This window comes from Drosophila novamexicana, unplaced genomic scaffold (genome assembly GCF_003285875.2).
Source record: "Drosophila novamexicana strain 15010-1031.04,08,12 unplaced genomic scaffold, DnovRS2.1 tig00000512-arrow-arrow-pilon, whole genome shotgun sequence".
NCBI lineage: Eukaryota > Metazoa > Arthropoda > Insecta > Diptera > Drosophilidae > Drosophila > Drosophila novamexicana.
In genome coordinates, this window is record NW_020824809.1 from 1,072,461 (window position 1) to 1,097,976 (window position 25,516).

General features: G+C 43.7%; 1 protein-coding gene across 1 annotated transcript in view; it reads right to left on the bottom strand.

Moving 5' to 3' along the window:
* Window positions 1–24,364, bottom strand: part of LOC115762020 (homeobox protein homothorax-like) — a 31,568-nt gene extending 7,204 nt beyond the window's left edge. Inside the window, exons 1-4 of the mRNA XM_030704088.1 lie at window positions 24,301–24,364; window positions 18,802–18,897; window positions 13,931–13,954; window positions 3,134–3,282 (exon numbers count right to left, since the gene is read on the bottom strand). Of these exons, the coding sequence (XP_030559948.1) occupies window positions 3,134–3,282; window positions 13,931–13,954; window positions 18,802–18,897; window positions 24,301–24,364 (333 nt within the window). The remainder of the gene's footprint in view (window positions 1–3,133; window positions 3,283–13,930; window positions 13,955–18,801; window positions 18,898–24,300) is intronic.
* Window positions 24,365–25,516: the final 1,152 nt, after the last annotated feature.

Sequence of the window (25,516 nt, forward strand, 5' to 3'; positions counted from 1 at the left end):
CAGTTGCACTACATGTCTAAACAGACCTAAATGAGTGTTTCCACTCTAGTGGAAAGCAAGATAGAGACAGGGTGACTGCGGAGCAAATAGAGGTAGAGCAAAAGAGGTAAAGAGAGAGAGAGAGAGGTAGGGAGAGATAATCGCAACTTTGTCCTCATCCTCAAAGTCGTCGGCGTCACCATGTTGAGGCAAAAAATAATAATTTGCAACAATCGCGAGGCATACACAAAGTTATAAAGATGCCCTACGGCCAGTATGTGTGCGCGAGTGTGTGAAAGGGTCAAGAAACTGACAAAGGTAGGAGAATTAATTATGCCTATAAGAGGAGGCTGTTGGGAGGCAAGCAAGGGTTAAACTGTGCAAGTGCCACACTTCTATTTTACTCGACTGCCCTCTGGCATGACCTAATGCATTGGCTCTTCTTTATGTTTGATCTCAACAACATTCCTCTAAGAAACTTTTCGGTAGTTGTGGCAATCTGTCGTCATTTACTGCTGTAGCGCATCTTGAGTTCGTATTCGCCCACAATATAAACGTGCCACACACCAAGCGCCGCCGCTGACGCCGCCACCGTGGGCTGCAACATGTAACATGAGCGCTGACAACAATGCAACCGCTTGCAAAAGCCGCTCCCCTTGCCGTGCGCCGCGTTTACCGTTTTGGCCATTTTGCGCTTTTTTCGGGGGTTACTTTTTAGTGTGGCAACTGCAACGACGCGGAGTCGCAACAACAGCAAACTGAATCGAAAAGCCGAAGCCGACAAGCTTCAAGCGACGCCAGACGCCAGACGGCGGCAGGCGGCCGGAAGAAAATTGCGAGCCGCACACATGGAAAGGGGCATGGGATCTGGCATATGTGACTGGGACCGGGACCGGGAACGGGACTAGCGACTGGGCACATGTGGCAGCGAGTAGGCGGAGCACGCGAAATGAAACTTTTTGCTCGTTGGTATTGCCCGTTGCCTTAGCTGTTGTTGCCGTTGCCTGTCTGCAATGCGCGCCAAATGTAAACAAAATATTCGCGCGCCTGCCATAATTATGGCAACAACAGCAGCAACAGCAACAACTACAACAGCAACAGCAACAGCAACATGAATGCAGCAATCAGCAACAACAACAAAGCAGCCATGCATTGCATTGCCCTCGTTCCTCGGCTGTTGTTTGGCTGCCTTTTGTTTTTGGTTGGCCAGCCAGTGCGCGCTTAACCCAGCCCCAGTCTCAGTCCCCATTTGCAGTCCCGGTTCCCCAGCAGACTGCAGTGCACTTCATTAGCACCAACGTCATCGTCGTCTTATTTGGGGTCTGGATTTTAACGACTTTAGCAACGCCAGCGTCGCCATCGTCGCCATCGTCGCCATCGTTGCCATCGTTGCCATAGTCGACAACGCCATCCGTGTCGCGCATGTTGGCAATGGCTGTGCCGGTCATGCATTTAGTTTGACGAGCTGGCATCGAGTTTCACTTGGCAGCCGATGTCTGGAAAACTGTTAATTATGCCAATGGAAATCGGGTGATAAATCAAATTGGCAAGCATTGCATTTGCATTATCTAAATGCGACTTTGAATACAAAATTAAAGTTCGAACAAAAACAATTTCCCTAATGTGCCCAAACTGTTAATAGCATTAAGCTAACAACAACAAAAGCAACAGCAACCGAAAGAAAAAAGAAATTCAGTCAAGGATATGCAGACGCCCGCCGCGGAGGCTGTGAAAATCGAGCCGAAGTCGGTGACGCCTTAGCCGGGTAAACATGAGTGATGCGCTGATTTAAACGGCAATCCATCAATGTCAGAGGGTGGGCGCTTCTGAGCGGGGGGTAGGCTAATGCCGCTTCTTGTGGGGGTGGCGCATCAGCTCAGCTATTTTAAAACTGCGCCAGAAAAATTACTGGATGCTGGACCAGAGCAGATAAACATTCCAGCGTTCAACTTTAATTTCCGATTTGTTTGCTTATCGCCTGTGGCTGCCCTTCGGGGTCTGTCTTGGGTGTTGGTCACTGCAGACTCCTAGTCGTTAGCCTATACACACACACACACACACACACACACACACACACACACACACACACACACATGCACACACGCACACTTTTATAAAATTCCATTAAGATTTTTATCATTTTACATACGCAGCAACCGCAAGCGAAGGGCGAATGTGGCTAATGGCCAAAATGTAGCGCAGCAGTTTAAACTTCCTTAACAGCCGCTTGACCGTAGCGCATAAAATCTTATAGTTTTGTTCTTTTTATTTTTATTTTTTTTTACTTTTCGAGAACAACCCTTACGCTCGGTTGAAACTCTTGTACGTATCCTGCATCCTTCTGCTTAACATAAAGTGGCGCATAACAAATCTGTTTATTTGTATTAGACATCCGGCACGCTGGACTTTCCGGTCTGAACTTTGATTTGGCTGACCAGGTTTCTGTTGAATAGTTTTTAGCTTTGGCAATTCGCTTTTAGTATCGCATTTTGGGACAGTCCGAATGCCATTTATCTGAGCACTTTGATGGCTCAAATGGAAATCTAATTGGACGCGATGACCGAGCCATAAGCCACTCTTTGGACTACATATCCAGTTCGCATACAGCAGCCAAAATTGGGAACCTGGCCTAAATGGTTACTTAACTGTTCCGTTGCGGTTGTTTGATTTGCTCAGTCTGTTTCCATTGCCTTTGATAAGCATGCGAATGAGTTTATACATGTTTTTTATTTTTACTGCGCAGTTGAGACGAATTAAGTTAAGGGAGCTACCCGTTCGACAGTCGGGCAGATCATCAATTTCTAGTTTGCACATCTTATTATCTTATCTGCGGACTTATGTTTGTCGTGCTCCATTTAGGTCCGCCTTCAATTAACGTTTACAACACCTCGTGTAGCCACGCCCATTGAAAAAGCGCCTATTGGGCATGGAACTGGGACAGTAATCTTATCAAGGCAGCATGGAAAAAAGGTGGCCAAAATCAAATATGGGGCTTATCGCAGACTAATAACAAACGGGGGCAAGCGCCCGTCCGGTAGAGTTTTAGCGAATCTAACTGGAGAACGCGATAGGCTGTGGGGGTGAGGGGCTTTGGGCTTTTTGGGGCTGTGATTGGTGCAGGTGTATTTTTTTTTTTTTTTTTGATTGGACTTACCGTTAAATGCTGAAACAGCCACGCTCTCAATATGTTTGTTGCTACTTTTGGGAAAATGCCACGTTTCTTTTGGTTCTTTTTGCCACTCGCATCGTCGTCCTCCTCGCCGGTGCCCTCGCCGCTGCCTATGCTGGCGTTGCTGGCATCACCTGTAAGAAAAAAGAGAAAGAACCGAAGACTCTAGTTTAGCCAGTCGACTTTTGGTCTACAACTTATGTCAATATTGCCACAGCACTAGGCGGCATCACCACAGCTCAACATTGTGTTTGCTCATTTTGGCCAGTTGTGTTGTTCTGTTCTGTACATAATGTTTGTCAAGTGAGCATTAAATAACTTTACTTGTCTCTGGCTGAGAGCAGCTCTGGGTTGGCCAGGCTGCTGCTTAAACATAATGATAATCATATGGATGACATTGTTTGTGGCTGCCGTTTAAGACAAGTCAGGTCAGTCTTAGTCTCTGTCTCTCTCCCTCTCTGCCTCTCGCTCTGTATCAAAATGTTTCTGTCTCGCTTGTTGTGGTTTATAAACAAAATTAATATTTGTCATACGCAGTCTTTGGCTTTGGCTTTGGCTATGGGCTTTGGTAATGTTCATGCATAATTTTTGGTTAATTTAAATTTTCTGGGGCTTTTATCTTTTGTTTGCATGGGAACACCATCACCATCATCATCTGCATCTCCGCCACTGCCAACTCCCACTCTCAGCATTTCCGCTTGGCGTTTGTTTTCCTTTTTGCCTCGGCATCATCATACTCATCGTCATCATCATAACCGGCAGCAACATCATATGATTTTGTATATTTTTGTTTAATATTAAGTATGTTATTTGTGTGTTTACTTTAAGTTTTAGTTACACTTAAGTAACTCAAATGCCTTCTTTGCCTCAAACAGGAAGCCCCAAATGGCTGCGCACATGCAAACAAAATAAACCAGGTCCACATACCTTAGCTGCGGCCTACGGTCCATGGTCCGTACCATGAACTACTTGGCCCAGCCTAGCCCGGCTGGCCCAATATTGCATAATTTCACGCTCCGACCCTGCTCCGAACTGAATGTGCCAAAACAAATATTTCTCAACACCAAACATAGTGCGTCTATGAATGTCTAACTTGGAAGCTATGACAGCGAGTTCCTCTCCCTGGTTGCTTCATAAATTTTCCATGCTTTATCTTTCGCACAACACCTTTGCCTCTTTGTTGCTTTCCCTTCCTACTTGCTTCACCTGTTTTTCCTGCTGGCTTTTCATTAATTTTTCAGTTAACTCATTCATTAATTTTCAACAGCACTGAAAAATTTCACAGAAGCACATGCCTAAAACGCGAACACACAGAATACACACACATTCATGGTGGCAGACTTCACGCCATTTTGCGTAAACCGGAAGTTCGTTTTGATTAATTTAGTCGCCGATGGAGACGTATGTTGAGTGGTCGACTGGACAGCCAGCTGTGTGGTTGATTTTCTAAACACGACCATAAAACAAAAGCTGATGTTAAACAACATAAAACAGAGGCAAGCAGAATACCGAATGCCCTTAGAATCTGAAAATTTGATGAAACAATTTAATAGTTTCACAAAATGCTCGAAAAGCTCAGAAGCTTGCATTTGTTATAGAAAAGTGCTACATTTTTGTACACTACTATGTTTAAATATTCCCTGAGTTTAGTTGATTGAATTGACTTAACAAAGAACCAGAAAACGAAACGTTTTTTAAATAGGAGTCCATGGAGAAATCTAAGCTTCTGTTTCAGTCCCATTGTCAGTTTTAACTGAGTCATAAAGATGGCATACCCTTACCCGGAAGAAACGCACAAGTGTATGCATTAAAAGTTGTAAAATTAATTTACCAGAAACAAACGAAAAAAAAAAAAAATTCCAAAACAAAAGAATACCCCAAAAGGCGCACTTGTTGGTCATTTTGATGGGCCTTGCTTTCCACTAAGCTTCGTGGAGCGGTCTGCATAATTTAGCAATTATGGAAATGCGTGATTGTGGTGGCATTTCGCTCTGACCAGTCAGAGAGGCGACGCAAACAGTCAGTAGAACCGGAGTCCATTATGGATGCAGTTGCTCTGTTGGCTTCTTCTGGCCTGCTTATCGGGCTGGGCATGGCGGCGAGCTGCACTTTAGGCAGGGCGCATTGAGCAACTAGCTGCTGGCACTTAACAACTTCATTAAAAGTTGTTTATGATCCTCGAAATTGATTATTCCACTCATACGTAAAGCGTCCCCAGACGCGGATGCAGAGGCGGACGCAGGCAAAGTCGGCGGCATCATTCGCGGAGCACTCAAATCGCGCCGGGCGCGCGCTTAAGAAAACATGAAATTGATTAATGCATTTGGCTGCAACATTGAGGCACATCCAGATACAGAGGTGGGGAGCTGATGCTGACGCTGAGACTGAGACTGAGGCTGAGGCTGAGGCGGAACGATGGTGCCGTCGGTATCTGCTGCTGATATGTAAATTCCTTCAAGTGGATTGCACTTTGCGCCAAAGACTCTCGACTCTCCACTCTCGACTCTCGAATCGAAGTCATTTCTTTGGCTGTGTGCTCCAATTTTACATTCATTTCGTGGCAGGGATCTGGCAAACCAAAACACACAATTAATCTTTGCCCAGAGCCGCATAAATGTTGATTTTTGTGTTGTTGTTCGTTTTGTTGTTGTTGTTGTTGTTGTTGGTGTTGGTGTTGGTGCTAGTGTTGCGGCTGTTGCTTATTATTGTTATAATAACGATGTGCAAAAGCACTTGTGGCACTTGAGCGGCACACTCGTGTTACAGAGATTGGGGCAACTCGGTGTTGGACTGCATCTGGATTGGGTAGCCGGTCCGCCAAAGTGCTTTTTGTTGTAGTACTTACTATGCGGGACGATAAAGCGGCGCGTATTTTTTAATTGAATTGTTAAGCGCAGCGCAAAACTTAATTAATTTTCACTATAACTTTGGCGACTTTATGGAACCGTCCATCGCCCTCTCGGTTGCCCCTCTGCTGTCCTCCCTCTATAAGTTTGTGCTGGGCAAATAAATTCGAAGCCGTCGCAATTTTCGTTGCTCGCTGCGGGTGGGTAATGAATGAGGGGTCCGGGGGTCGGGGATCGGGAATCGGGCATTGGGGCTTGGGTAGCGTTGTAACAAGCATTTTTATTTATTATTGGCTTAAAGCGCTGGCAACGAGCGGCTGCAGGACGAAGTACAAAGGATGCAGGAGCCACTGCGTCTTTAGCCCAGACAAACTGACAGAAAGACGGACAGACAGACGTATGTTGTTATTATTGCAAGGCAAAGCTCCTCTCGCCCTGTTCCTCCTACCACACGCCGGAAAAAGAAAATGTTTAGCTACAGTTGCCATTGGTTGGCTGGTTAGTTGGTTTGCCCTGCTTGCCACATTTTTTTCTACAATTGCGCAAAATTCCAATTTGCAGTAAATTTTGCGATTTTTCCTTTATACGGACATACAAAACATTTTTAGTTTCCTGCTGGCTTTTCTTACCCACACACAGAGAGACAGAGGGAGAGAGAGTGTGAAGGAGATAGAGAGAGAGAGAGAGAGAGAGAGAGAGAGAGAGAGAGAGAGAGAGAGAAAGAGAAAGAGAGGGACAGAGAGAAATGGAGGGAGAGAAGTGCACACACATGCACATAGTTCAAGGCACGAGCCATTCAGAAGCGAGACAAGTTAACCACCTACGCTCAGTTGTCACCCCTAACCCATCAACAGAGTCGGAGGAGCCAACCCGAGAAGCCTGACCAAGTTGCATTTTGACTACTTATAAATATTTCAAATGCGTTTAATGGAAGACCATTTGCTAAAAGATGCCACTTGATGCACTGTCTACGCTGCGGCTGTCCTTTTTCACCTTTATCCCTAAGTTCGCTTTTGTAATTAGCATTAAAATACGTACGAGCAGGCGGACAGTCGACAAACAGACAGCCAGGCAGACTTGGGTCAATCGAACCTATAAACTTTATAAGAACAAAGAATCCCTCTTCCTGTTGTATACATTTTTATTCATAACCTTGTTCGTTTAAAACGAAAGGCATGATTTCTGTGATAATACAACCCTTTACCCTTGTCTATCATAATTTCTAGATCATTATCAAGTAACCCCGGCTCCTATTTTCCGCTCATCATTTATATGTTCAATAAAATTGTGATACAAACTTTAAATCTTGTATTCTTTAAATCAAATGTTATCAGCATGAATAGCACATATACTAAAAAGAAAATTCGTTTCTATCTTCCAGAATCATATAAGAAAGAGTCTGCCCATGTTCTTATATCTTACTTACAATAAATTTTATTTCATGCCCAAATTTCAACTGAAAGAAATAAAAAGATGTATACTTATAAATGAAAGCGCAAAATGTTAACTGGCAGTTTAATTTGACAGTTTTGAACATTTTTGGCTTACATAAAAGAAAAACAAATAATAAATATGGCATCATATGGAAGAGGTCAAGAAAACTGATTGGAATAATAAATAGAAATAATATGCTATAATTGCATTTATAAATTTCAATAACAAAATGCACTTTTCCATACTGTTAGCGATAGCAAAGAAAACAAACAAATTGCTTTTCAAACAGACAACAAAATAAAAAATAAAAAAAATATAAGAGAAACGAATTGTTTTTTCATTATTCGGGCCAGAAACGCGTAGCTAAATATACGAAACAACGAGCACTTGACTGGGAACTATGGAACTAGGCGGAGGCTATGGGCGGGTGCCCCAGAAGAAGCAGCTGAACCGAACCGTGGCAAGTCGTAGCCAACAGGCAAGCAGTTTTCAATTAGTTTTTAAATAAACTTTTTTCCTAGTTGCTTCACACAAAATGAAAACCAAACGCCCAACTTTCCATTTTCACGCTAGGTGCGGGTGTGTGTATTGTTAGAGTACGTATGTGTGTTGTGTGTGTGTGCCTGCGTGTGTCTGTATGTGTGTTTTGTGTATGAGTTTTCGTTTAAAACATTTTTTGCGCCTTCGACTTGGGGCATTTGTTTATACAAAATCATGCCAATCGTCTGTCAATCATTTTCCAATGGGCACAGCCCCTGAGTGCCGACCACCGCACACCGTACAGTGAACACTGAACATGGCGGAAGTCTGCTTAAGCTCACAGGGCAACTTGCGGCGTTTCGGGCAGGGTCTCTCGAGTGCGAGTACGGATCCATGGCGATGGGCTGGGCAGCTAATTGAGTTTCGCTTTTAATAATAATAAACACAAGCTGCCAGCTACCAGCTACCAGCTACTCGTGGTAGCAACAGCAACAAGCAATTGAGAGACGTGGCACGTTGTGAGTTGAGCTCGCAACTTCAGGCATTTACTTAATTGAATTCAAAACATGTCAAGAGAAATCAGCAAACGCCCTGGGTGGCATCCTGGCAGCTGACTGACTGTTTTGTCACACGGCCACAAGAGCTGCAGCTAGCTCGACAAACGCAAACACTTGAGCCCCATGCCCTGCCCCATCTCGGCTCAAGTGTGGCCAAAGAAGCTGTACTTCAGCTGAGCCTCAAGCTTGGCCACTTGAGTCGGAGAGCAGCGCGCAACTCACGCATGACAAAAGCTTCAAAAAGGGGCGTCTTCCTCTTCGTCATCATCATCATTATTGTTGTTGCTGTTGCTTTGAAGTGGGTGGCTAAACAACGACAACAAACACTCGTGTCGGGTATCCAAGTGAGACCTCCAAGGTGTTGCCGCTGCTGTTGGCCCGATCTCTCACTCATTAGCTAACCCAAGCCACACTCGCACTGATTGCGACTGTATAATAATGATTAATACGCCTGCGCTGCTTTAAGCCAAGCGCATTTATTGCTTATGGAAACTTTATTGAATATGCCGTGAGTGATAAACATCGGCAATTAATTTCCCAGCACTTCACTCGCTCGAGGATTTGTCGCACATCTCAGAAGCTCAAGAGTCAAGTGAGCCAAGCGCCACTGGCTGACAATTATGAAAAGCTATTACTTTTATACGATCGGCAAATTAATAAAGCTTAAAGTGTTTGCCATATGACTTAATTAAATGATGAAAAATTGCACGGCGCCTGAATAATTGATGGGGCAACGTTTTTGTTATTTGTTGTTGGCGTGTGGCAAGTTTTATTTTGTGGCCACTTCGAATTGCATTGGCCAAATTGATGAGTCCCAACGACGAAGACCAAAACAGGTATAACTAACTCAAATGAATAACGCTAACATTTTGCCTAACATGCGTAAGTCTGTAAGTTATATATAAATAAAATCTGTGTATATAAGTGAACACCTTTAAAAAATAGTCACACTTAATGATAATATATTCCAAAGTGAAACATAATAGTACAATAACTAGATGTCATAAATTGTTCGCGTACGTTGCGAATTCCGTTTCCCATTTCCAGAAGAGTCTGTAAGGATAGGCTCTCACTTCGCCTGCACAACTCCATTATTTTTCATAAGCAATTTAGCATCGAGCACTTAAATGTACCCAATTTCCCTAACGATTTTCATGTGCGAAAACGGCAAATTATGTGAGGCCTCAAAATGATGATGGATCACCAATCGCACAACGCCATAAAACGGCAACAAGTCAATAAGAACAACAGCCGCAAAGGTTTATCCAACTCTGGCATATGGCAGGCATACACACACACACACATACGCACACCTCAGAGTCAATAGCGATATTTGTAGCCATTTTTTGCGCTTCCCAGGCCCCAAGAGGAGGATGACACAAAAAAGAACGAAACGTTTTGAGGTATTAACACAAAAGCGGCTTTGGCTTTTAGCTTGACCAGTTTGCCAATGCCTGCATATGCTATGGGCATGGATGAATAAATGTGTGCATGTATATGTATTTTTTATGGCGGATTTGTGTGATCCGCTGCAATATTTTGAGCCGGCCTGTGGCGGCAGCGGCGTCAGTTGCATTGTTTTGCCCGCACAAAATATAATAATAATAATAATAATAATAATATTGCTGGCCAGAGAGCTTGTTGCTGATGTAGTTGCCGCTGCCGCTGCTGCTGCTGCTGCGGGATGCTGCAACATGTTCATGCCTCATTATTTTTATACGGATTTTTGCGGTCCGTTGAGATTGGTCGGTCTCCTTGGACTTTTGGCTTCGGTTCTCATGCTGCTGCTGTTGTTGCAGCTTGTAAACTTTTTTGCGCCTCAAAATTTTACACAAAAAAACGACTGCAACAAAGCACAAAAAGTCGCCCAAAGTGCTCAAAAGTTTATTAAAATTCCAAGCGTAAATGGCAACAGCATTGAAAGGCCAAAAAAATACAGAAAGAAATAACCAAAGCCAACACATGTTTTCACGCCTACCCACAAAAACAACAACAACAAAAAAGAAACCTAAAAAACAGTCAAAAGCTGTCAGAGCAACCGCCTTATATGCAGATTAGCCATATGTGGCTCTCCCATCTGTCCCCTCGCTCAATCTGAGCCTGACTCCGTCTTGTGTCTCTCTGTCTCTGTCTCTGTCTCTCTCTCTCTCTCTCTCTCTCGCTCTCTCTCCCTTTCATTACATACGCATCATCAAAATATTCAAATTCAATTATTGTCAATTTTATTTATTATTAATGCGCATAATTGTCAAATTTGCCAAATTTATGAACGCAGTTAAAGAATCATATATATATATGCATGCATACATATTTTGTGTATATAAATACACAATCGTACAAATGGACTCTTGACTGGTTATTTCACATGCACCATACACACACACACACACGGTCTCTCCTCCTGGGCGACGCTCACGGAGTTTATGCAAATCCACATACGACGTCTGGACAAGATTTTGTGCGGCTTGCGCTCAATCCGCACGAATTTATGAGACATGTTGAAATGCATCTCACCTTGATTATGGGGCCGGCCTGTGGAGCCCCCAAAGTGCGGCCTGTGCGCCTTTTAGCCCCTAGCCCGCCGCTGAAGTGCACCCATTGCCCCACGTTTGTCTCAGTCACATATGATGATGTGCGTCTCGCAAGTTTGAAGATTAATGGCAACGCGTTTAATTTGTTTTTGGGTGTTCTTATGTTCTCCTCCACGGGCGACGGGTGACGGTCGACTGTCGACGAGCTCAAGGCTTAAACTAAAACTCAAAATGAAACTGAGACCGAGACTTAGACTGACACGGGCACTCGGGGTGAGTGGGTATGCATATTTCTTATGCACATCCAGTCGTGTAGTGTAATTCACTCACATTGACACGATACCTTAGAGGCGGGATGAGAGACGGGAGAAAGGAGACAGAAGACGTGAGTCTGCTGGCAGACTAGGCGGCTAGCTGCCTGTGGCTTACAAATATTGAACGAGGTCCAAGCTTGAGTTCAAAGAGGCAAAATGTCTAGTGTTAAATGTTCTGTTGTGGCCATTTGAATCTTTTTTGTTTAACAAATTGTACAATTTTCTAAATATTTTAATTTACTGGCGATTTCTGGCATAAAGGCCAATTATATTGCATGTTCGTATCGGGTCTAGGACCTGTTGTTCCACCCCAAGTTTTGTTATTTTGGCGATTTTTATATACTTTTTAAATTATTATATTCAACATATTAGTATGCAATTCATAAGCGTGTAATTGCGTTTAGCACACCAAACACAAAAAATAAATGTCTGCCGTTGATTTTTGACATCCAAATTGCAGCAGACAGAAGGCAAGGCGGACCCCACCGAGCAAGCTAGCAGAACAGAGCGGGGCAACAAGACATTGCCATTTGTATTTTCATATTCGTTTTTTATTTTTTATTTTAATAACACACTGAAAATGCTTTTTTAACAGCATGAAAATTATAACGCATCAGTCACGACACGGAGACAACAACGAGGTTTCTCGCTGCTGTTGCCCCCTATCTACCTTTCCTACTCTCTTACTCTCTTGCTTCTCTCACTCTTTACTGGTGAAAATCTTTGAACAAGAAATTGCAAAACATTTCTGCCAAACGTTTTGCTTCTTTTTAGCTCTGCGCTGGGCGGCCATGTTGTAGGGCAAGGAAAACTCGGACGGGAAAAACGACTGCAAAAGTTTTGTGTAACAACAAAATGGTTTATTAAGAAAGGAAATGAGGCGTTTGTCAGCAGACGAAAAAAAAAGAACAGCACGCAGACACACAAGCAATCCAAACCGAACAAAATAAAAAATAAATCTTTGAAAATATCAGCTTTTCGGCTTTATAATATGCAAATTACAGTTAATAACATGAACCAGCCGCTGCATAAATTACAAAAAAACAAAATAAAGCCTCTATGCTGATAAAAACAGAAAGAAAACATATGAGAATATTAGACAAAAATCAATGACCTGCCCGGTTAAAAGACTCGAGCACTCGGCGACTGCTCAGCAACTGTCTAATAATAATGAAATATTTCCCAAAAAGATGCCCCGAGCTCTTGGCCACAAAGGCTTTGTAAGACATGGTTGTCAATGTGGCGGTTCCTGTTGTTGTTGTTGTTGTAATTTATGTTGCCCGACGCCGCCATACTAATTTCAAATTTAAATCTTTCGCTGTGACCTTTCATGCCTACCATCCATATCGAGATGTATGTAGATGTACGTACAAGCATGTGTATATATATTAGAGTGTATTTTTCTTAATTTCGAAAGCGTATTAAATTACCCACACAAACACACATACGCGGAGAGAAAGAGAGAGTGCGAGAAAGAGAAAGAGACGCTGCACGCTCCTCAACGGTTCTGTAGCTGCCAACGAGCCCGCCCCCGCCCCTGCCGCAGAGTCGAAACAAGAATTTCAAGTATGTTTAACCCAAAACACAACACAACAAAACTAAGAACCGAATCGAACAGAGTAACCGAAACTCTGTCTTCGGTTCTGTTATTCTGGGTCTCAGTCTCAGTCTCGGTCCCGGTCCCGGTCACAGTCTTGTTCTTGTTCTTGTTGGTCTCCCTGGCATGCCCAGGGCCGGGGCTTAAAGTATTTCACAGGAAATCTTCGGAAACGAAACCCAAGCAACGCAACAATATGTTCTACACATTTCTTATTTCTTTCATTTTTTCGGGCTGCTCGCTCCGTTTGCTCCGCTGTGTGAGAAATCGAAATCCCAAAAACTAAATCCCTATAATGCCTTTAAGGGGGGCAGAGACTGGCAGGCAAAGACCCGAACACACACGCACACAGCACTCACTCACGCACGGCTACATTTCGATATGTGCGTGTGTCTTTTGGTATTTTATTTTATTTTTATTTATATACATATATATATATATATATATATATATATATATATATATATATATATACATGTGTGTGTTTTTTTTTGTGTACCCCTCTGCTTCGCGTCCCCCCAGAGTCATAGTCGGAGTAAGAGTCAGAAGGGCCCGAGCGTGCGCACAGTCTATAATAATGATAAGATGGCTCTTAATCAGAAAATGTATATGGCCCCAGCATTTAGTTGTTGTTGCAGCCTTTGGTCTCCGGCTGCTGCTGCTGCTGCTGCTGCTGATGCTGATGATGGGTTATGCCCGTTTATAATTATGGGTCCTGTCAAATGCTAAATGAAGGGCGCATCAAAAGGCAGCCAGCAAGTCGCAAGCCATACAATTTTCAGTTTAGAGAGCGTTACGCTATGTTGCAGATTGTTGTGTTCTTTTTTCTTTTTTTTTTTTTTTTGTTCGAGTTGTTTTTTGTTGTTTGTTGGCGGTCGGTTTGTTGGAGATCGCACTCTTGGCCATTTTGCAGCATTCCCAGCTGGGCGTGAGTCTGGACAGGGCCCTTCTCATTGGTGGACGCTTGCCCTCGCATGTGGCACATAAGTAGATATATAATAATGTTTTAAAGAGAAAGCTTACCGCTTGCGCTCGTTCCGAAATTGTCTGCAAAGGAAACAAGAGATGAAAGGAGAGAGGTTAGTCAAGAATTCACATATTTCGACATATACATATTTTATGAACTGCACACAGGGATCTTAACGCCCACCTTTCACTCTAATTTAATTAACGCCACCAGCAACAAACTTCTACAAAATTTGGCCATAGCACGGTCTCGACAAACACAGATGAATTATCTTCCTCAACAAGTTCAATTCGCTGGCATTCAAAAATTTCTCAGACCTCAAAGCTCGAACCACAATAAATCTTTTCGTATTTTTTGTGACCCAGGCTTGCATCACAGTTCGCTTGCGGGCTAACCAAAAAAAAACCAAAGCTACAAAAAAATCAAATGTTTTAAATTTTCGTGCAGACTTTGACCGCAGAATGTTTTTTGTGTTGCTGCTATAAAAATATGATATATATTCACACACTCTCGCACGCATTGTGCAGCGGAGCGGAGGGACCCCGGCAATCAATCAAAAAACTATGGAACCTCCGGTATCAGCCCGAAGTGTGAACCGAAAATATTTGGAGCAAATCAAATGCAGCAAATTGGAATAAAGAAAAGAAAAAAAAAACAAGGAAAATAAATAAATAAAAATAAAACAATGCTTGCCGCTTTAAGCTGTATACTCATATGTATACAAAATTTAATTTAATTTTCTGTTTGGTTTTTATTTGTTATTTATTTTTTGATATTTGCTGCATTTTCACACGCAAATCAAAAGATGGTTTTTATAGCTTTGCTCTGCTTTTACGCAAAGTTTATAATCATTTTAAGCCCAGGGCATTATGCAAATTTGATGCGTTGTTACCCAAATCCGGAGTCAATCTTGTATCTCATCTGCCCTTCTGTTACTTTTTTCTTATTTTTGCTTCGAGTTAAGCTCGCATAAAATATTCGTGTAGCTTTAGAATTAACCTAAACGAGACCATTGGCCATTTGCCATTCCTTGTACTCTTTATGGCCCAGAGGCCGGGGTTAGCCACCTAGGCACAGAGTCCAGGGGCTCCGAGTATGTGCACGGAAATGCCAAAAACAGACGCAAGATACAACACACATGTATCTATGTACATAATAGCTAAGCAGCTGAAGGCTGCCTCGCCAGATATGCGTGATATTTATCTAGGCAGCTGATTGAGTTCGAGAGCTCATTCTGGGCCAGGCTGGGGCTCAAACTTGTGGCCTTCATACTTTAGCAGTCATTTAGCCACTTTGTAATAACATGGCTAAGAGTATTTTGTGAACCGAAGGCTGGACTTTTGTTACAGCTCCGTTGCATTCGTCTGGCATTCGCATCTTCGCATCTCTGCATCTCCGCATCTCTGTGTTTCTGACTCTCCTCACATCCTCACACATCGTCGTCGTCTGCGTTCGTTGTCATTTAAGTCATCGAACACGCATTGCTACATTGTACATTGTACACATGTACAATGTTCAATGGTGTCGCGCTGGTGGTGCGGATCGGTGTCGATGTCAGTGTCCTGCAGCGGCCATTGCTGTCGAGCCAACAGTCCATTGCCAGTGTCCAGAGTCGCTGGCCTGGCCGGCAGTTCATAAATAATCGTCTTAAGTTGATGCGGTGCCCGTCGGCGGTCGCTGGGTGGTTCGTGGTTCTCACCAAGGCCTCCAGGCATTGCGACAGATTAAGCCCGACTTGCCATCAGTTCCAGCTCGCGGCTCACTCACACATTGCACTTTTTTGTGTCGGGGCAACAAAAAAGTATCTTTCGGATTGTAGATGTTGCTGTTTTTGTTGTTGTTGTTCTTGTTGTTGTTGTTGCTGTTGTTACAGCCGCAGCCAAACGCATTAAAGAAAGCAACGCAAAGCGCTCCGAAGCCGCTCAAATATTCCGAAAACGTTTCAATGAATGTCGCCGACGCAGTGCCTCAATTTTTGTCACTGTGCCCCCTCTTTCTCTCTCCCTCTCTCTCTCTCTTTCTCTCTCTCTCTCTCTGGCTGTACAACAACAAGTCGTGTCTGATCCCATTTTAATATTCTAGATACTTAAATAAAATACGTGTCTGGCTTGGCCAACAAACGTTTATTGTTTGTTAATTGATTTTGCTGGAAGTTGTCGCCGACTGTTAAAATGCAAAGTGCAACTTCGACAAACTTTGCGGAGCGCAAAAAAAAAAAACAACAGAAAGACAGAAAAGCAGCACCAGCAACAACAAATAGCATTTGGTATGCAAAATTTGTTTGGCCCGTCGACTTGGACAACTTGTGGGTCTGGGCTTAGACTGCGGCCTCTTGCTGCCTCTTGCTCCCGCTGCCGGCTGCTGCCTGCTGGTTTCTGGTCTTCACTTTTCGTACTCTGGCCTGGGCGCAATTAATTTGCAGACGGCGAAGCTGAAGCTCAGCCTTGAGGCTGCCAGCAGTTGACAATTGTCAAGGACTGCGTCAACTTGGCGGCGACTCACAGTTTGACAGCTCTGGGAACGAGGTGGAGGTGGATGTGGAGGTGATGGCGGTTGCTAAAGCGAAGAGGGATGGGGAGGAGGAGGCAGAGGGGGAGTAGTAGCGGGCTGGCGACTTGGGTCATTTAACGGTAATTACCAAAGCGCGACAGAAAAGTTTCTGCGAAAAACGTGTGGAGTGGAAAAGCGCTCGGCTCAAGTGCCGACAAAGCGGCCAAGTGAAGCATAAAAATGAAGCACCCAAAAAAAAAAAAAAAAAAAAAAACTAGGCAAAACAAACCCCGTAGAAAAAGCAACGGACGAGCACAGACCACACGATTTTCCAATGCCCGCCAAAGAGTAACAGAGTCAAGCGCGACTCCAAGTCTATTTATGTGGCTATTGAAGTGGGCCTCGTCGCTCGGCTCCACTTCAAACCACACCACACCACAGCACACCACTCCACTACACTCCACTCCACTCGAGTCCAAGTGGTTTGGTTTTGGCGGCTTGGGCTTTGATTTTTGCTTGATTTCTTTCAAAATCAAGCCAACACACACACACATGCAGCACAGAGGGCAAGGAGATGGAGAACGAGGCGGAGTTCCAGTCGAAATAGAGTTGCAGATGCACAGAACCCAGAACATAGAAACCCTCCTCTGCCCGGGCTGCTGCTGCGGCTGCTGCTGCTGCTGCTGTAGCTGTTGCTCAGTGACTGTGACGCCATTTTCAGGTAACAGACAGAGCGTATGCAAAAGAGCCAGAAACACAGCCAAAAACGTAGACAGGGCCCAGGCCAAGAACATGTCCAAAGGCGAACCGCCAAAAGGATAATCAGCAACAATTTAGTATTATTACACCACGTTCGAAGCCATCGAAGTCTAAGCCCCGCAAAGCTGCAGCGCACACAAAGTTGTCTGTCAGTTTTTTAAAGCCACAGCCACAGCCACAGCCACAGCTTTAGCCATAGCCATAGCCACGGGGCCAAAGTCGAGGCTGGGGCTGAGGCTGAGGCTGAGGCGCAGCTCAAGTATGCATTTCAAAGAAAATCATTATTATCGATGCGGCAAAGGAGGCAGCGCGACGCGGATGTGGATGTGGCTGTGAATGTGGATGTGGATGTGGAGCTGAAGCTAAGCCTGAAGAGACGACAGACTGAAGAAGACTAGAGACTGGAGACGACGGACAACTCGGCGGACGGCAGGTTGAGCCGCAAGTTCATTCCTTTTGGGTATTTTCACGTGGACGTAGATTGAGTTTCAATGGAAAAATGATTTGCAAATTGACTTTAACGAATTGCTCGAGTGAGCAACCTGCTGGCACTTGGAATTTTGATTACAGCATAGACATAAAGACAGAGGGAAATACTGCGAAGCGGCAAGGGAAAAAGAAGCAGTGGATGTGTGTGTATTAGAAGAAAGCTGCATGTAATTGGCACGCATTGCCGACCTGAGCTCCGCCCCATGGATTACCTCAGAAAGAGCCTGTCCAACTACACTATGCAACAAAATGCCGCACATATTTTAACGAGCATGTTTAATTCGAATATTTGTATATTATTCTCATTCAAAATAAAAACATGTTTTTAAATATATCTTCAACTAGACTATGCATTTAGGCGTTGCTCAGCCGAGACTTAAGTGAATTGTTTATATTATAGACTTTGCTTTCGTGCATCATAAACCTCAAGAGTTGGCTGGTATAAGGCCAGTAATTGGAAACAAACAATGACATCCCGTGCCAAAAACAGCTGTTGCATAGTGTAATGCGATGCGTTTAGATCCACGCTGGGCCATTTCATGGCATTGGCTGATGCGAAAGTCTGCTTCTGATCCTGATCCATTGGCTGCCCGGCTGCCACATGACTATGAACGCCATTATCAGCTTCATGGCCATAGATTCTGCTGTGGCTGTTGCTGCTGTTGCTGCTGCTGTGGCCATTGCCAGTTGGCCAGTTGGCGAATGGCAGGCGGAGCAGTTGGCCAACTGGCTGAGCCTACTCGACTGCCTTTGTTTGGCATTTTTGCGGCCTGTGGCAAGTTCGTATATCATTATAGAAATTACCTACTGCGCCAGGCCGTGAGGCAGCGGCCATTGTTAGTAGTTTGCCATTAACGTTAACTCTTTGGCACAATCTGGCCAACAGATCTCTCTGGTGCCGGCGATAGCATAGCAAAAAACAACAAAGCAATCGCAAAAAAAAAACCTCAAACAGGAAAAAACAATGCCACACCACTATCATGCGGCAGGTTTCTGTTTAACTACCTACCAAAAAAAACCAAAAAAAAAAAACAAAACGAGAAAGCAGAAAAAAAAAACTGGAATTGATATTGTAAATCAATGAAATCTAATGGAAACATTGACGTCAGTTGGTCGCTGGGTCATAAGACTGATAAAGTGGCCAACAAGAGGTGAGCCGAGTTTGATAAAGAATAAATCTGCTACTTACCAGGACTACCAAGGAAGACTGAGGAATACAGTCGCCGCGAGGCGTCTGCATTGCGAGCATCGGCAGGTGAGGACCATTCTCTTCGACACCATCGTCCTGAAAGAGTTAGAAAAGCCGCTTATTAGTTTATCAAATCAAACAATAGAAAATTCTGCTCTGAGTAATCATAGCATATATCAATTCTCAAGCTCTTGAGTTCTTAAGCTATGTAACTGGCCGCTCAAAGCCCCAAACTCAACTCGATGCGACTCGACTCGACTCGACTCGACTGACTGTCGCAGGCGATTTGTAACACTTGTCAACTTCAAGATTTGCACAATATTGACAGTATGTTAAATAAGTTAAGCCAGCATAGACACACTCGCACACACTCGCACACACTCGCACACACTCTAATACTTGGCGAGCAGCTTTCGTCAGGCGACATTGACTGACAGTTGCGCAAGTGGAACGCTCCAAGCTCGCACCCACAACTATCTAAAGCTCACGACTGCCAACACCCCTCCCCTAATGCCACCCCCTCCAGGCCCACGCTCGCCGGCTTATGGCCACTTTAGGCGCATAAAACTTTAAATGAAATACGCAGTGCCTAAAAAGTGGACAACAAGAAAATAAGAAGAAGAGGAATGAAAATGGCGCCAATAATAATTTGGTTTATTGGCTCTAAAGCACAATGAAGACACTGGGCCAAGTGGTTGGGCGTTGCCAGCACAGGGGCTGGCTACCCCCGCCCCCCGCCCCCTGGCAGCTGGCAGCGACTTCTATTATTTTTTGTTGTTTTTGTTGTTGTTGTTGTTGCTGCTCAGTGAGGGCGACGCACCTTTATTTAAATTCAAGCTTGGCCAGTGCAACAACAGCAACAAGGCGTCTGCCTCGTTTTCTTAATGGGCAATTTTCTTGGTAGTAATGGGCACGTTTTATGGACGCTTTTGTGGGGTGTTTATCGTGCACACAAGGGGACACCCCACCAGCTGCCTGGCGCTTTTCAAATGCAGTCGAGGGTTGACAATTTGGCTGGGCTTAGTTTAAAAGAAAAATCATCAAAATATTAATGGCATATTAGATGACACAGCTGTCGCACCTGTTTAATCAAAAATGCGCTCGAAAATAATCAAATGAATAAATGAACAAAAAATAAAAGAAAATAAACACAAAAGAAAACAAATTAATTGAGTCGAGCAAGAGCGGAGACAAAAGCCCAAATTGTTCGCACATAAATCTTAGCACTAAAAATTTTATTGTCGTTTTTATAGTTAAAAAATAAAATATAAAAAAAAAAATAAATAAAACGGCGGCCACGGCAGAAACTACTCAACGGCAGCCCGAGCCAAACAGTCTGGGCTGAAGCGCTCTCAGAGAGCGGCACACTCACACACACTCTCAAACATATACAACACAGCTACAAGCGATTTCCCCGTCGTCGTATCGTAAGCGTATCGTAAGTTGAGCGCACTGGCTGCTTATATCGTAAGAAGGCAGCGCCATTGCTTAGCTGCTGATATTGCAGCTGTCGCGCTTGTGCGAGCGAGATGGCACTAGTCAAATACTGACGGGTGTACAGGCATGTGTGCGTGAGCAAAGCGAATTGAAGGCGAATTGAGTTGCGAGACGCAGCGACCAGTCAATATAAAGGTTTCTTCTTCTTCTTTTTCTTGTTGTTGTTGTTGTTGTTGTAGCTGTTGCTGTTGGCGCTTTGTTTGTAGACGCCAAAGCCAAGTTAATGATTTTGTAGTTGTTGTTGTTGCTGTTGCTGCTGCTGCTGCTGCTCATTATGCAATGTTAAATCAATAAATTGACAAAAAATGCGCGCGCCAAAGCAAAGCCCTAACATTTTACTCAAATAGTTTTATAGTTTTCGTGATTGTTGTTGTTGTAGTTGTTGTCGTTTTGCTCACTTTGTAGACAACACGAATTTATGACATTTTAAATAACCGGCGCGTTATAGTCACAATTTGGAAAAGCGAAAAACATTTATTGTTTCGCCTTCGGCAGCCCCATTTTCCGTCGCTATTTATAGTGCAACTATTTTGAGTGTCAGCCCCCTCTCCCTCCCCGCCGTCTTGACACCACGGCACCCGCTCTTAAGTGCTGATAAATGGCGCTAGACTCTTTTGGGCTGCCTTTGATTAGAGACGATGAGAAAATGACAAACATCCAAATGCACTGCGTTCTTATCGCCAGGCACAAAGTTCAAATGCAGCTCAAACAACAACAGCGAGTGGCACACACACACACACACACACGCAAACACACACATGCTGGCACAACGAATTTTCCATTTGGACATTTAGAAATAGAAGCCACCCCAGACAACAACAACAACAACAACAACAATTGAACCCCAAATACCATCGTCTGTTCTGTATCTGTATCTATGCTGTCTCTATATATATATATATATATATACATATATACGTGTGTGTGTGTGTGTGTTTAGATAAAATTGTGTTTCGAAAGTGACAGTTGAAATGATTTATCACTTGCCAGCGACTACTGCAAGGCGCAAGCGGCTACCCCCTCCATCCTCCCCTCCAGCCATCAGGCCCGTACCCTCCGTCACCCCCTCTTCACACCCGCCACCCGCCACCCACCAACCACCGCACGCTGCTTTTGCTGTCTGTCGTCAAAGTTTTTAGCAGCGTTGCTTCGACGCTCGCATTTTTGTGTAGAAAAATTGAAAATGTTTTTTTTCTCTTCGTTTAGAACAGAGTGTACCCCTATTGCTGGCCCTGCCCCCGCTCTCGATCGCGCGCCCGGCCACAGCACGGGCCCATCGTGGCACAACATTGTTGCTATCACAATCAACTTCATCTTTCCAATTTTCTACTATTTGGCTTTGTTTCCCCAGCGCCCCCCTCCCGGCACTCACATTGTTGTTGCTCCGACTTTTTCATATGAAAATTTAATTCCAGCCCCAAACATGGCCCACCCAGTCGCCCCCATTTCCATTTCATTCCTTATATTTCTCTTTCTGTGTGCGAGTGTGTGTGCGTGTGTGTGTGTGTGCGCTGCGAGCTAATTTAAAAATTTTTGTAATTTTTTCGCCTTGCTCTTTTGGAATTTTTGCAATGCGCGACAAAATGATTTATGTCGCTGCCTGCGCAAAATTAAAAATATTACAAAGCAACAACAACAGCCACCAAATGACAAAAATACAACAATGTTCACATTTAAATAACACACAAAACGAATACAAAATATGTGAAAAGAAAATAACGAAAACAACATGTGTGTGCGTGTGTGTGTGTGTGTGTCTCTTTAAACTTTAAATGAAAATGTTGCAGTGAAAATATTTGTTGGCTTTTCCAATTTTATGCCCAACAATTTCCAATGACGGCGGCGCGAAATGAAAAAATAAAAGAAAACCGCAGCAATTTTTCATCATTTTGCACGTGTAAATTTTCCAATTGGTTGAGCGCGTGAAATGCGACCAAAGTGGCCAAAAGAGCGTAGATTGAGAGGGTAGCACGGCTGGTTGCCAGTGGGCGTGGCCAGCACAAATTTACTTAGCAATCGAACAAAGCCTTCTACAGGTGTCCAAATAAAGGAAATACTCCTGCTAAATGATAATAAAGGCTCATAAAGGGTGATTGGGCAAAGGCGTGAGGGGGTGTCAGGCAGAGGCCGGCTCGAAGGGCACGAAGTCTGTTGCTATCTCTTGGTATCTGCTGCATTTGCCGGCGGCTGGCCGCAAGGGCCCCGGCCTTGCCCAGACTGGGAGCCATTAAATTGGATCTCGACTGCGGGCTGTAGATGTAAAAATGGGTTATGCGAGACAACAAGCCCGACAAGCATATATCTTTGGGAGCGCTTTTGGCACGACTCTGGCATACCCTGTAGCCAGTGGCTATCGCGTGAAATTCCAAATAGTTTAAATTAATGATAGTTGATAAATTACTTTATATGCCGCCGCATTCAGTAAACTTCTGTTAACATTCGGCCAGGGCATAATGCTAAATAATTTATAAAATTTAAATCTTTCGATATATCACACAAATCAATTTACTAACTCATTTAATGTGAATGTTATATCTGAATATATTATATTTTATTTATCTTATTTTTATAAATACTACAATGGAGATGTTCCTGCATTCTCTCGCATGATCCCACATAAACTTTTTAAATTGCGCTTAAGTCCGCCAAAGCCCATTTCTCATTCTATCTCTGTTGCAGCTTATCTCTCTCTCTCTCACACACACACTCCCTCGTTTCCTTCCTCCCTCTCTCTCTCTCTCACACCAGTTCTTCATTTTACTTCTTGTTGTTTACTGCAAAGTTTTGCTGCTTTTTGTGTAATTTTTACATCCAGAAACGAATTTTATATGCAACTTTTTGTTGTTTCCAATATTTTAAGGACTAAAATGCAAAAGCCAATTTTTTCAGTTGTCTTTTTTATTGTGTATACCCCGTATGTAAAATGATTCAGCGGCTATTTTGAAGTTATGAGAACTAAATAAAGTTAAATGTGAATTTTAAAAAAATCGTAATATATATGCATATATATAGATGTATATATAATCTCCTGATTGGAGATTGGTGTCAACAAATAACTTCAACATAAAACTTTTTCAGTATTTATCCTTATATTGTAGGTCAGCTTTGTTGACTTAAATTGGAGAGATTTTGACAATTCTTCTTTTTCGGCATACTATTTATTTTCTAATCACTTCGAAATTTTCCTAACACTTTTTGTTTATAGGGTATTTGTTAGTGTACATGCTCCCGTCGTATATTCCACCTATGTTTTCGGTTTGGACGGAAGGTGGCGCTGCTGCAGCTGCTTTACGACTGTGCAAAAGCAACAACAACAGCGTCTGTTGTCTGCGTGGTGCCATTGTTGGTGCTGTTGGTGTTGTTGTCGATGTTGATGTTGTTGTTGTTGTTGTTGCTGTTGTTGCTGCTTGGTGGCATTTTCCGTTGCAGTTTTTACAACATTTTCCATGGCGACGTACGCTACATTTTTGTTAAATTCAAATGAAAAAAGCTTTTCGCGCATAGTTATCAAAATAATGGCAGACTTAAACGTGCACAGAGTGGGAAAGAGAGAGCAGAGAGAGAGAGAGAGAGAGAGAGAGAGAGGGAGAGGGAGTGGCAGAGATTGCGAGCTGCGAAGTGGGAGCGGGACAATTGCAGTTCAGTTGTTGAGTTCGTGTCTAATGCATTTAAAAATGCAAACATAAGCCCAAAAATGGATTAAAAAGCTTATACCATAGTATACAATATATATATATTATTTTATTTTAGTGTGTGTGCTATGGGCGTGGCGGCCTAACTGGCATATGGCAAAGCTTTTAAGCAATCTGATGTCGATTTTGATGCTGTTGCAAATTCAATAAAATTTCCAAAACGCAAAACAAACAAAATACAACAGAATACAGGAAAAATGCTGAACATGACTTGTAACTTAAGCATGGCAAAGTTTGTCACCAGCGCGACAAGGCTCTCCAGTGTTCCCGCTGCCTGACTTGCCAGCTCAGCCTCATTCTCATACACTACCGGCAGTCCGCCCCTCGACAGCCTGTCTGCCTGGCCGCTTGCCCGCCTGCCTGCGTGGCGACATATCGCTTTACACTTGAAATGAATTTGAAAGTCAGACGCACAGCTCGTAACTCTTCTCGCTCACACAAGACACACACGGCGAATAACAAGACAACACCAACAACAAGAAGAACAACAGCCACATCAGCATCATCAGCACTTGGAGTCGACGGAGGAGCCGGTGCCCAGGCCAGCGTTCCAGGTCTTTCTTTATCTGAATGCAGGCCCGCGCGACTAATATAAACGTACAATGGACCAACTTAAGCTGAAATGACAGTTGCGACATGTTTGCGTAGGCGTGTGCGATCTCTGGCCCAGCAACCACAGCAACAACAACAGCAACAACAACGTTGCGAGGCAAATGTTTTGGTATTAATTTTTCTTGTTGCCAGCCAGTTCGAAGCAGTCGCCGGTGCAGGCTGACAATAAACTTTATCGCATTCATGTGAATGCACTTTATGACACCTACACACAGGCAAGAGCAGCAGCAACAACAAAAACAACAACAGCAATAACAACAAGACTAACGTCAGCAACAACAAAACTTGTTTCTTTCTTTCGCCTGTCTGGCTAAGAATTCTTCATATATTATATACACTTATTTGCTGTTGCCTTTGGCATCAACTGATTTGGCTTAAATTAGCTACATTTGATGAGCTATTGCTGCTGGGAACCCATGCCCTTCCATGCCCTCCCATGTCCTCCCTTCCTCACGGCCTTACACTCCTGCGGTCAATAGCGACAGCCTCGTCGTCTGGCAGCCTCGTGACTTGTGCGGCTCACTCGTCCATTGCGTTGGTCACGTGACCCTAATAAATCACGGAATTAATGTTACGTAAAATGGAGTTGCGCACGGCGGCCAGTGCGAGTCCTTCAGCACACACAGGATACCCAGCCAAGTCAAGCCAAGCCGAACAGAACAATCCACGTTACAGTTAGAGTTCCAGTTCCAGTTTTACTTTTGCTTGAATGAACCAAACTGAAGAGTGTAGCGGAAACTGTGCCAGCCGGAAATTGAAAAACGTTTGCGGCATTCCTGATAAGCGACCAGACAAACAAATCGTGAAACTATATTAATGTAACGCACATACATACACACACACACACACATACAAATATTTTGATTGTGTGGCATACAAAGCTCTGCAGCTCATAGCTCAACTCAGCTCAGCTC